This window comes from Tenrec ecaudatus, chromosome 14 (assembly GCF_050624435.1).
Source record: "Tenrec ecaudatus isolate mTenEca1 chromosome 14, mTenEca1.hap1, whole genome shotgun sequence".
NCBI lineage: Eukaryota > Metazoa > Chordata > Mammalia > Afrosoricida > Tenrecidae > Tenrec > Tenrec ecaudatus.
Window position 1 is genome coordinate 97,931,235 of NC_134543.1, and position 13,656 is coordinate 97,944,890.

The 13,656-nt window shown below is 36.2% G+C and overlaps 2 protein-coding genes across 2 annotated transcripts in view; one reads left to right on the forward strand and one right to left on the reverse strand.

Annotated features, from left to right (window-relative positions):
- The window catches only part of KNL1 (kinetochore scaffold 1), a 72,741-nt gene that overhangs the window by 16,084 nt on the left and 43,001 nt on the right, over window positions 1–13,656 (forward strand). Inside the window, exons 6-10 of the mRNA XM_075530959.1 lie at window positions 134–186; window positions 1,181–1,211; window positions 4,671–4,708; window positions 7,234–7,286; window positions 8,065–12,963. Of these exons, the coding sequence (XP_075387074.1) occupies window positions 134–186; window positions 1,181–1,211; window positions 4,671–4,708; window positions 7,234–7,286; window positions 8,065–12,963 (5,074 nt within the window). The remainder of the gene's footprint in view (window positions 1–133; window positions 187–1,180; window positions 1,212–4,670; window positions 4,709–7,233; window positions 7,287–8,064; window positions 12,964–13,656) is intronic.
- On the reverse strand, window positions 4,811–5,216 carry LOC142425455 (large ribosomal subunit protein eL42-like). The gene has a single exon (XM_075530706.1). The coding sequence runs from the start codon at window positions 5,192–5,194 to the stop codon at window positions 4,874–4,876; it is 321 nt and encodes a 106-aa protein (XP_075386821.1). The 5' UTR covers window positions 5,195–5,216; the 3' UTR covers window positions 4,811–4,873.

Below are 13,656 nucleotides of genomic sequence, written 5' to 3' on the forward strand. Positions count from 1 at the left end.
TTACATATGTGAAGAAAAAGCTAATCAAAATAAAATTTTACTTTTATCTCGCTCAAAGCAGACTAGAAATGAACATCAAATGTTCTAATTTTAAAAATTACAGATTTTCAGTAATATTTATTTTCTCTTGTAGGATATTTCAGGCAGAATCTCATGTGAAAATATCAAGAAAGTCGGAAATTGCAGGTAAATATGTCACAGCAATTCCTATAATAATCTGTTGTCTTTGAACCTCTACTTAAATCTTACCTCTGTACAAGAAAGGTTTATTTCTAGTAAGGTGGCACTGTATGATAGTATGATACCAAACTCCTCGACACCATCACTGAAGACAAAATGGTGCATAAGTAAATGTGGTGAAGAAAGCGGATGGTGTCTGGCTATCAAAAGCTATAGTGTCTGGGGTCTTAAAGGCTTTTTGTTAAATAAGCAGCCATTTAGCAGGAAAACAACAAAGCCCACGTAGAAGAAGCACACGAGGGTGTGTGATCATAAGGTGTGGACAGAAAAAGCTATTAGATCACGCACCCAAAAATGATATGAAGGGGAGTGGATGTAGTGGAGACCCAAAGTCCACCAGCAGGACAATTGGACAGCCCCTCTCAGAAGAGCCTCGCAGAATGGAGGATAATGCCAGGATGTGATATGGGACTGATGAAAATCATAACTGTTCTCTAGCTCTTTAAGATTTCCTTCCCTGCTATTACAGTCCATATGTGATATGCCTCATTCATCATGTCAAATTTGTGTATGTTCATTTGTACATTTAAGATCGCTTGGGACATGGTAGTCAAGATCGATGACCCCTCAGAGGCACTCACAGGAGTGTGGATCCCCTGAGGGTATGGGAAGTGAGGAGGGTCGTGGGGGGAGTTGATAGCATTGATGATTATATAGCTCTACCCAATGGGATTGAACAATAAACCGTACGGGAAGGGAGTGGATATAGTGGAATGAGTAAGATATGTCAATAAAAATATTATTTGGGGAAAAATAAAAGGTGAAAAAAAAATATTACTGTGACCATCTAACCAGATAATTGATAAAATTCATTTTTTGTCTTCATAGAATTCTTGGGCCATGGGAGTGGGTAGTGAGTAATTTTTAAACAGTTGTTTATATACTTATGTAATTTTTTAATGCTTTATGAAGTTACCTTTGAACAATTTTTATTTTATAGAAAAAGCGGAAGAAAATGCTTTCCTTATGAAGTAAGTAAAGAAAATATAGTTCAAATATGTAAATGAAATTGTTTATTTCTATTAAATGAGTGAAATTAAAATATTTTTATTTTTTGCTATTGTAGGAATATTTAGGAGTAATTAAAAAATAAACTTTTTGCAGAGTTTACTATACTGTTTTTTTCTGGTAAATAAGTGTATTTTATAGTTTTACTTATTTGTTTTAAATTATTTTATTAGGGTCTCATACAACTCTTACCACACTCCATACTTACATCCACTGTGTCAGGCACATTTGTACATGTGTTGCCATCATTATTCTCAAAACATTTTCTTTCTATTTGAGCCTTTGGTATTTTATAGTTTTAATGGAGTGATATGTAAACCCTTAAGGTACATCAGCTTGTATAGAACGATAAATTCAAGTTGTCAGGTTTTTCTTAAGTTAATCTTTCTTATAATAATATTAGTCTGACCCCATCACGCTGGGGCAAAACACTAAGGGCATGCAACAGAGCAGTAAAATGATGAAATACCCAAAATAGACTTTGGAGACAGAATGTGCCACCCCATCAGACTTGACTGGAAAACATTCCGAAAGGCCAACAAACAGACCTTGAACTATTTATAGACTTTTCCATTTTTCTGTTTTGTTGATTTTTGACTTCCTTTGTTGTTTTATTTGGCTTTGCCTGGTTTTTGCACTTATTAATGTATCTGTATGTCTATCTAGATAAGATGGGCGGGATAAATAATTCAGAGATGAAAGAACGGGACCAATGGTGTGGGGGTATATGGGAGAAGGGGAGGTGGGAGAAAGGAAGGGGATGGGCACCAACCCAGGTATAAAGGAACAATAAGTGAACCAAAATTAATGGCGTGAAGGGCGTAGGATGCCTAGTGGGGCTTAATCAAGGGCAATGTAGCAGTGAGGAATTACTAAACCCTAATGAAGTCTGAACATGATGGTGGGACAAGAGGAAAGTAAAAGGAAATAGAGGAAAGAACCAGGAGGCAAAAGACATTTATAGAGGTGTAAATATAGGCATGTGCATATGTAAATATACAAAACGAGGGAAATAGAACTATGTACTCATATCTATATGTTAAGAATTAAGGTTGCAGATGGACATTGGGCCTCGACTCAAGTACTCCCTCAACATAACAACACTTTGTTCTGATAATCTGGCATTCTGTGATGCTCACCTTCCCGACACTATTGCTGAAGACAAAATGGGTACATAAGCAAATGTGGTGAAGAAAGCTGATGGTACCCAGCTACCAGAAGATATAGAGTCTGGGGTCTTAAGGGCTTGAAGATAAACAAGCAACCATCCAGCTGAGAAGCAGCAAAGCCCACTAGAAGAAGCACAGCAGCCTGTGTGATAATGAGCTGTTGATGGGATCAGGTGTCAGGCTTCTAGAACCCAGAAAAAAATCATACCCAAGGTTGAATGGGTATAGGGTTGGGGACATGGAGTGGAGACCCAAGGCCCATCTATAGACAATTGGACATTCCCTTACAGAGGGGTCACAGAGAAGAGATGAGCCTGTCAGGGTGCAGAATAGCACCTATGAAACATACAACTTTCCTCTATCTTTGGTGCTTCCTTCCCCTCACTATCATGACCTCAATTCTACCTTACAAATCAGATTAGACCAGAACATGCACACTGATACAGATAAGAGTCCACAAGACAGGGAATCCAGGATAGATAAACCCCTCAGGGCCAACAAGGATAGTAGCAATACCAGGAGGATTAGCGGAGGGTGTGGGGATAAAAGGGAAATTGATCACAAGAATCAATGAATAACCCCCTCCCAGGGGTACAAACAACAGAAATGTAGGTGAGGGGTGGCGGAGGACAATGTAAGATATTAAAATAATAATCTATAACTTATCAAAGGTTGATGAAGAAGGGTGGGGGAAGAAATGGGGAGCTGATATCGGGCTCTAGTGATAAGAGAATGCTTTGAAAATGATGATGGCAGCATATGTGCAAATGTGTTTGACACTGGATGAGTGGATGGATAGTGATAAGAGATGTAAGAGCCCCTAATAAAAATATTTATTAAAAAAAATGTAAAATGAATCACTTCAAAAAATTAATTAAATAATATTAGTTATATGAAGAAGATACATATCAATAACTATTGAATTAAAATGTACATATCTATTCATAAGACTATAAATATATAAATTACAACTATTGAAATGCAATTTTTAATTTAATGAGTTAGATAAAATAAAAGGCAATAATTAGTAATAAATAGTAGGACTGTTAATTGGGATAATCTTTGTGGAAAGCAATTTTGCAGTATTGTTCAAAATTTTATATATACGTCCCCTTTGAGTTGGCAGTTTTGTTTGGGAATTTGTAATGTTTGCATGAATGTAATTAATGATTGTTATTCCCTGCAACATTATTTAACATAATAGTAAAAGATTGGAAAGAGCCATCAGTAAGAGACTAGTTAAATGAAAAATAATATATTTCCTTATAATTGATTTCTGTGCTGCTGGTGGGGTGGGATAGATTCTCTTAATTTACTGATATTGAAAAACCTTTATGTCATATTACATAGGATAAAAGGCAAGATCTAAAGTGGAGAGCAAATGTTTTGAGAAGGATGAGGGAATGAATGTACAAATGTGCTTTACATAATTGATGTATGTATGGATTGTGATGAGAGTTGTATGAACCCCTAATAAAATGATTTTTTAAAAGAAGGCAAGATATAAAACTCTAAATTGTATGTGTATATACATGTGTATATGTTTATATTTGCATAGCTATGTTTATACATATTTATAAGCCATACATATATTATAGACTGTTAAATGCATAACATGTCTCTGGAAAGATCACAAAACACTGGCATAAAACTGCCTTCTGAGAAGAAAACTAAAGGAGGCTTAGGGGGTATGCTTTTACCTTATTTAGAACTATGTGAACATATTACCTATCTTTTTTTTAATGTTGAATAAATCAAAATAATAGTGTTCATGGTTTCAAAAGATACAAAGAACACAGGTCAAAAGTAAAAAGTTACTACTTCTTTCTCAGGTGACCCACTATCCACAGATAACCACTATTGATCATTTTGAATGTCCTTGTAGAAACTTCCTATATATGTGTGTATATATGTTTATATTTAACTTTTTTTCAAGCAAAACAAAAATGGTATTATTAACATGTTTTGTAGCACTTAGCATATCATTACATATAGATCTGTTAATCTAAGTACGTTATTAGGGGTCTCTGGGTGGCACATGTGAGTAAGCACTTGACTGTTAGCTGAAAGCTCGGCAATTTAAGCCCACCTGGGATGCTTTGGAAGACAGATCTGGTGACGTGCTTCTGAAAGAGCACAGCCTTGAAACCTTATAGAACAGTTGTATTCTGCACAAATGGGTCTTCATGAGTCTAAATCAACAAAACAAACCAGCAACACAAAAACATTTATGAAAATACTTTTTAATTTTAGGAATAAAAATCCAGAAGAAAGTCATTGTGAGATTACTGGTGAGTATGAACCAGAATACTTTTTAATACCATATGCTTTTTCTTTTATCACCTTCCTTGATAAATAATTTTAAATATATATATAAAGCATATGAAGAAATCTTTGTTTTTTTTTATATGTAACATGACATCTTTTATTATTTTGTCAATAAACCATGATAAAGCTTAGAACTGGATCACCTGGCCCTTTCTCTTCTTATCTCCTCCCAGTTCAAAATGCTTGCATCGCTTAATAGCCAACATTCTCTTCGATCTGCAGTTGGGCTCAACACATTCAAGCCTCAGCACAATCTTCTTTGTTGTTTTCGCCTTCTTCCGGAAAATTGGCTTCGTCTGCCCACCATAGCCACTCTGCTTCCTGTCATACCGTCGCTTTCCCTGGACATACAGAGAATCTTTGCCCTTCTTGTACTGGGTCACTTTGTGCGGCTGGTGCTTGCCACACTTCTTACAGAAAGTCCGGCGGGTTTTAGGAACGTTCACCATGTTTACGGGAGCGCTACCAGCACCGAAATCTTTGTTTTTTATACAACATATTCAATTTAGAATTTCAGAGATGATTATTTTCGCAAGCCTTATGATTCCAAGATGTTTTTCCTATCTTGGACTCCCACATACTCATTTTTCCAAGTCGGGAATCAAGGTTTGCTTATTTTTTCCCTTTACTCTTCATATCCACAATGGTCCTGCTTTCTCTCTATTCTGCCTCCTATATACCATATATATTTGTGTATAAGCCGAGTTTTCCAGCACATTTTAAATGCTGTTTTTGTGGTAAAATTAGGTACCTCAGCTGATACTCGGTTCAGCTTATACTTGAGTTTATATGGTACCTTGAAAATCTACTCTCTATTAATAGCTACTCTATTCTTTCTATCACTACTTTAATTCAAGTTCTTATTATTCTTTCTTGGACTGTTGTATTTTCTCTCTTGTTTTATTCATTATAAATATTTTAAAATTGGATGTTATTTTCCAGCTTAAAATGAAATATTTGGGTTTGTCTTCTTATGCTGCCCTTTGAAATTTTTTATTCAGCTCTTGGACTTCATCATTTCCATTTGCTTTTGCTACTCTATTATTAATAGCAAGTTTCAGAGTCTCATCTGACACCCACTTTGACCTTTTCTTTCTTATCTTTTCAATGACCTTTTGCTTTCTTCACGAATGATCGTCCTGATGTTCTCCCACAACTCATCAGGTCTTCTGTCATGAGTATTCAGTGTGTCAAATCTGTTCTTGAGATGTTCTCGAAATTCAGGTGGGATAGACTCAGGGCCATATTTGGCTCTCTTGGACTTATTTTCATTTTCTTCAGCTTTATCCTGAGTTTACATGTGAACAATTGATGATCTGTTCTACAGTCAGGCCCTGGCCTGCAGTTAGTTGCAGACGTTAAGCTTCTTCAGCCTCTCTTCCCACAGATGTAGTCAATTGGATTTCTGTTTATTCCATCTGGAGAAGTCAATGTATCTAGTCACCTTTTATGTTGTTGAGAAAGGTATTTGCTACTAATACCTTTTATTAATAACTTATTAAGTCATTGACTTTGAGAAATCTATCATGCAATCTCCAATTTCATTTCTATCAATAAGACCATATTTTCCCATCATTGTCCCTTCTTCTTTCCAACTTTTGTATTCTAATCAGAAGTAATTATCAATGGCTCTGGATTGCATGTTTGATCAATTTCAGACTAAAGTCATTGGTAGACTTCTTCAATATCTTCGTCACTAGCTTTTGTAGTTGGTGCATAAATTTAAATAATAGTTGTATTGATCAGATTTCCTTGAATGGTGATACATAAAATCCTATCACAGACAGCATTGTACTTCATGATTGATTTTGCAATGTCCTTTTTGACAGTGAATGCCACACCACTCCTCTTGATTGTGTTATTCCCAGCATAGTAAATCGTATGATTTTCTGATACACAGTGGCCAATACCAGTTCTTTTAGCTCACTCGTGCCTAGGATATCAATCTTTATGCATTCCATTTCATTTATGACCATTACAACTTTCCTAAATTCTTACTTTTTGTACATTCCAAATTCCAATCATTAATAGAGTTTTGCAGCTATTTTTCCTTAAATTGTATCCCATCAGCAAATGAAGATAGACTTTGCATCACCATGGTTGACTCCCCTTCAAGAAATCAGCTCCACCTCAGTCACATTTTGAGTACCCTTTGATAGAAGGGGTCCATCTCTGGGCGTGATGTCTGACAGTGTTCTGCTTCCACTCATTAGATCCTCGGTATCTGACAGTGTTTGAAGCTGTGCTAAGTTTTTCAGTGGCTCCTGCCCCTGAAGTGGGAAGTTGAGTCCTTCTGCGTTTTCTCTTCTTAGTCTAGAAGCTCCACTGAACCCAGTCCTTAAAGAATAGAATAAGTTCCTCCTGAACAGCTTAGTAACTGGTAAAACCTCAGTAAATATCTATAACTGATAAAGAATTAGGGAAAGGAAAATCAGGCCTCTAGTAATATATAATGTTAAATCTTTGTTTCCTCTCTTTCTTTCAATAGGGATGAACACATTGCTTTGTGCCCCCATTCAGAATCAGATGCAACAGAAAGAGGTAAGTGTTTATGCACACGCTTTCATAGTTTAACCTTCTCTTAACAGCTAAAAATTGTTTTTAGAAGTACAATACAAATTCAATGTTAATGACATGACTTAAGAATGACACACCGAGATAGACCACCATAGACTGGAAAAACTTTCCACCTTCTTAACGAAAGATTGTTAAGTCACTGCCAGTGTAGACCATAAAGAGTGTATTAATTATACCTCAGAGTTTAATCAGCATATAATCACCAACGTATTTTGCTAATATATAGACTACTAATCAAATAGTTCTAGGGTAGGTCCCAAGATTCTATCTATATTTCTATTAATGTACTAAGTAATGGCTAGTGTACGATCCACAGATCACACTTTGACTAGCAAGGAAATTAGACCATAGTCTTACAAATAAATAAAAATGAACACAGTTCCCAGGAACACAGAGTATATATAATGCAAAGAATTTTCAGCCTGATTTTATTTGATGGTGTCATGTTTTTTATCTCCCCAATTTTGGGTTTTGTAACCTTAAATTTTTTATTTTTCCAGAGGCACCAAAAAATAAATTATTCACAGGCATTTGAAAAGTCATTAATACTGTAATGCTTGCTACACACTATTCCATTGAATCAAATAAACAAATGTTTCACCAAATAGTCATTTTGTGGTAATTTATCAAGTATTTATATTTATACATAAATATCAAGTATTTACATATATTTTATATGTGCATAATGCCTTAAAAAATAAGTTTGCCTTTGGTTTGATCTCATTATATGTTTTCATTATAGTTCTCAATTATAGAACACAACCATGAAAGGAAACCTGGAAATGACCAGACAATCATCTTTTCAGATGAAAACCAGATGGACCTGACTGCAAGTCACACCGTGATGATTGCCAAAGACCTTTTAAATTGTACTCAAAGTGAAAAATCTACCAAGATAGATACTAAATCATTTCTGGCTAGCTTAAAGCTCCACGCTGAAGATTCAAAAATGAAGAACGAATTAAATGTTTCCATGGATCAAGATACCTCCTCAGAAAAGAAAATAAATTTCAATGACTTCATAAAAAAATTGAAAATGGGAAAATCTAATGCTTCTCCTTCTAAAGATTCTGATAAAGAAAATTGTGAGCCATCTGTTCATGCCAATGAATCAAATAATGCTTTGTCTATACATCAAATGCATGTATCTCTGAATGTTGATGAGAATAACAGTAATAGGACTAGAATCTTTAGAGAACAAGATGATGTAATGAACTTCACCCAGTGTCATACAGCTAATATTCAGACTTTGGTTCCTGTATCTTATGAGACCAGTTCAAAAGAAGTTAAAGGTGATGATATTACAATTTATGGCAGTGAAGTTATGGACTTGACAATTAACCACACTATACAGATTTTACCCACTGCAGATCATTTATCAGAAATGGAAAATGAAACTCAGAATGTCAGAATGGATGTTATAAGTTGTGGAGATAAATCTCAAGGAAAGGAGAAAATATTTAAGAATAAACTGAATACTATATTTCAAGATTCTACCTTAAGCCCTGAAGATGAAGTACAAATCACTAGGGGTCATATTGCGGGAGCAGAATCCCACACAGTCACACAGACCTCTAACCATGATGTCAAAAAGTTGCCCATGACCTCAGAATCCATGTGTTCCATTTCAGCTAGTCAAGATGACACTGCACTTTTTAATTCCAGCTGTAATGAGGCCATGGAACTGACCAAGTGTGTCTCAAGTATGAGAAAAGAGAAAAATGTACTGAAGGACGATAGTGTTTTTGCTCAAATGTGCCCCAATTCAGATGCCATCTCTCCTATAGAAAACACTTTTTATTTTGGAGAAGATTGCATGGATATTACCAAAAGTCATACAGTTGCCATAGATAATCAAGTTTTTAAGCAAGATGAGACAAATGCACAGAAAGCAGCTGCACCAATATCTGAAAAAGAAAAAATGGTCCAAAACTGCACAGTTGTGGCAGAAAATAGGGAAATGAATGTAAATTGTAGCTCAGTTCTTCATATACCTAAGAAAAGGTTACAGCAGAGCCTAGCAAATTCTTTATCAATTCCATTCACTGATAGAAAGACTGAACTCTTCACAGATGAAGATATGAATTTTACTAAATGTCACACAGACAAATTAGGAAGTCAGACTCCTCTTGCATCTTATAATCTAGCACTGAAGGATACAAGTAAATCTCACTCTTCCAACAAAAGACTTTCAGATAAATGGGGGGATGTGGCTAAACATCACATTGAATCATCCCTACAACCAAATGTGGCATCTGAAAACGTAACTACCACCTGGGAAAAAGAAAAACATCACGTTTTGAAGATGTCATTCCATCTTGATAAAGATTCTCCTCAGTCAATTGGTTATAACCAGAACTTAGCAAAAACTCAAAATATAATCTCTGGGAGAGATCTTGATAAACAAGTGGCACCAGGAAATAATAGAAACATAGTTTCATGGGAGCAATCTTTATTTTCGGCCACAAAACCTTTGTTTTTATCACAAAGACAAGCACTTGTGAAAAATCACATTACTACTACTAATAGTCATACACTGATAGCTGTACCAGGTGAGAGTTCTAAAGTGCCTGAGCCACTGAGGAAAAGTTTAGGAAGTCCCACATCTATCTCTTCTGATGACAGGATGGTTTCTTGTGTAGCGGAGGAACAAAATATGGATCTAACCAAAAGTCATACTGTTGCCATTGGATGTGGTCCTTCTGAAGTACAAAAGTTTGGTAGTTCTAATTTAGAACACACTAACAGTCAACTAAGAACAGAAAGCACACAGATGACTGTAAAAGTTGAAAAATGTAATAAAGCTCATATAGAAAAAACTGAAACATCTATATCTAATGATACAGAAGTAGTAGACGACAAACTTGTACAGAAACCTGGATTTCTGGATGAAAAACATAGTGCCAAAACTTATGGAAGGAAAAGTGTTGGTGCATTAAAGATAGACAAGACTATTGTATTTTCAGAGAGTGATCAAAATGATATGGATATCACTAAGAGTTATACAATAGAAATAAGCAAGAGACCTTTATTAGATGAATCAGATTCTGATTTGGTGCCTTTGGCAGGAACTTCTAGAACCATTTTGTATACATGCGGACAGGACGACATGGAGATCACTAGAAGTCACACGACTGCCTTAGTTTGTAAAACTGTCTCACCAGAGGAAGTAACGACTAAGCTTGTGGATAAGACTGTCATGTTTGTAGACAATCATAATGATCTAGAAATGACAAAATGCCATACTATTCTCATTGATTACCAAGGAAAGGAGAAAACAGTGCTTCCAATCAAACCCAATTTTGAGCTACCCCAAATGGAAAGCATAGGGACACCAAAAGTGACATCTGATGAGAGGAGGGCTTTCTTTCCAGAGGATGGTGAAAATGACCCTCTTGCAGTAAAAGACAACCAGCTAACAGTACCAGGCCAATGGTCTAACAGACCTACAGAAACTGCTGTAGCATGTGTAGGTGGTGAGAACATGGGGCTGTCTAAATTAGTGACGTGGGAGAATGACAAACACAAGCCTGGATTTCTGAAGGTACCTCAGTCAGACAAAAATCAGAGAAGGAAAAGCCTCAAGATTAAAAATGATCAGACTATTATATTTTCAGAGAGTAATAACAATAATATGGACATAACCCAGAGTTATAGGGTGGAAGTCAATCATAAAAGCGCCCAGAAAGATCAAGAGGACTCTCACTTGATGCCCATGGCAGAAGCTTTTAAAACTGGTTTGTATACATGCGGACAGGATGACATGGAGATCACTAGAAGTCACACGACTGCCTTAGAATGTAAAACTGTCTCACCAGAGAAAGTAACGACTAGGCTTATGGACAAGACTGTGATGTTTATGGACAACTCTAATGATCTAGAAGTCACCAAGTCCCACACTGTTTATATTGATTATCAAGCTATGGAGAAAGTACTTCCAGAGGGCCCTAAATTTGGACTCATAAAAGAAAAAAACGTCGCTATTTCTTTTCCTAAGAAAGACAACACTGCTCAAAAAACCACTACTAAACATGCGCAGGCCATAGAAAACAAAATGATTTCTCACACTGAGCAAAAGCATCCTATGGTACCCTTTGTTTCTACTAAGACTTTGTCTGCAGATGGAGATGAAATGGAAACCACCAAATTCCACAGCACTTATGCAGATGAAGACATCATGGAGAAGGTTATAGATTCAGCCTGTATGTTGGGGAAATCGAAAATTGAAAGTTGTCACTTAAATAGAACAGACAGAAAAAATGTGGATCTTACAAGCAGTCATGCACCTGTTACTTGTGGATCCAGTGATGAGTGTTGTTTACCAGATGTGATTTCTTCTGTTGATAATGTGGAGGAGAATATTGTGTCCTTGTGTGATAAAGAAGAAGCCATTAATCACTCAGTTAATGATATTAGAGATCCTCAAAATGTATTAGCTAATCAAATAATAGTAGGTAGCCAAGATCTAGAAGAGACAACTAAACTTAATTCAAAACGAGTATCTTTTAAACTTCCAAATGATCAAATGGAGGACTTTGTTGATAATGCGGAACTTAGTTTAAAGAAGACCTTTGTTAATGTTTGTTCTACTCCTCAGCCTCATTTCTCAACTCAACTTCAACTTTTACCTCAAAAAGTACAAAATACTGCTAGTGAAGATGAAACAATATTGTCTAAAGCTGGTTATGAGAATTTAAATGCTGTAGGAAAATCCTCTGTACCCACATGTAAAAATAAGTCTATAATGCTCAATAATGAGAAACAGTTTACAATAGCCTGTGGAAAAGAATTGAAGGAAAATATGCAAACAGTTAAATGTGGTACAGATACAGATCTCTACAGTAATTCAGGTTTAACTAATCAAGTCAATCAAATCCATGCCAATCTTAGAGAACCATTAGATACTGTGACTGCATCTTATACTCCAAGTTTTAGTACCAAACAGAATAATATAAATGGAAAAACTGAAGATTTTTCAAATTTTCAAATTGTTCACATACCACCTCTTTCAGAACAGTTGCTTGATTTAGCACATAAAGTACCCAATGATATAAGTATAGTGCAACACATAGACAAACATACCACTGAGTCCAGCAATGCCAAAAACAAGGAACATAAAAATTCTCATAATGTATCTGAAATCAACTCTGTACCATTAATGACAGTTGTAAAAGATGCAAATAAAATGAGGAAACGTTCTTTGGGAATCTTTTTGCCCAGATTGCCTAACAAAAGAAGTCATAATGTCACTGGCACAGATGACCTGGAACAGATTGCAGCTGACACAACTGATTTAAATCACTTAGAAACTCAGCACGTCTTTAACAAAAATTCAGGTATTGCATGTAGTGCAGCTTCTAACTTGAATAAGCTGAATTTAAGTCCATCTCAATATATAAATGAAGAAAATCTTCCTGTGTTTCCAGAAACTAATTCCTCAGACTCAATTAACATAGAAACTGAGGGAAAGACTTTCATTGACATATACCAAAAAGGGATTACATCATCTGAAAATAACATGGAAGAAACCTTTGCTAGTCAAAAAAGAGCTTGGGTACAAGAAGACGATGATGCTTTCCAGAGTGAGAAAAAAATTAGAAACGATGAAGTTAAACTTAGTGATGCTGTACAAGACCAGCAGGTAGGCTTTGTCTTTTTTTTTTTTAAACAATTTATTAGGGGCTCATACAATTCTTATCACAGTTCATACATATACATACATCAATTGTATAAAGCACATCTGTACATTCTTTGCCCTAATCATTTTCACTTTCCACTTAAGCCCTTTGCATCAGGTCCTCTTTTTTTTCCCCCTCCCTCATAAGCCCTTGATAATTTATAGATTGTTATTTTGTCATATCTTTCCCTATCCGGAGTCTCCCTTTCTCCCCTTCTCTGCTGTCTATCTCCCAGGGAGGAGGTCACATGTGGATCCTTGTAATCAGTTCCCCCTTTCCAACCCACTCACCTTCCACTCTCCCAGCATCGCCCCTCACACCCCTGGTCCTGAAGGTATTGTCCACCCTAGATTCCCTATGCCTCCAGCTCCCATATGCACCAGTGTACCACCTCTGCCCTATCCAGTCCTGCAAGGTAGAATTCGGATCATGTTAGTTGGGGGGAGGAAGCATCCAGGATCTGGGGGAAAGCTGTGTTCTTCATCGGTACTACATCTCACCCTGACTGACCCATCTCCTCTCCTAAACCCTTCTATAAGGGGATCTCCAGTGGCCGACAAATGGGCTTTGGGTCTCCACTCTGCACTTCCCCCTTCATTCACTATGGTATGCACACACACACACACACACACACACATATATATACACACACACAC

Excerpts from the sequence above, each read along its gene's own strand:
- LOC142425455 (XM_075530706.1), bottom strand. The coding sequence starts at position 5,194 with ATGGTGAACGTTCCTAAAACCCGCCGGACTTTCTGTAAGAAGTGTGGC.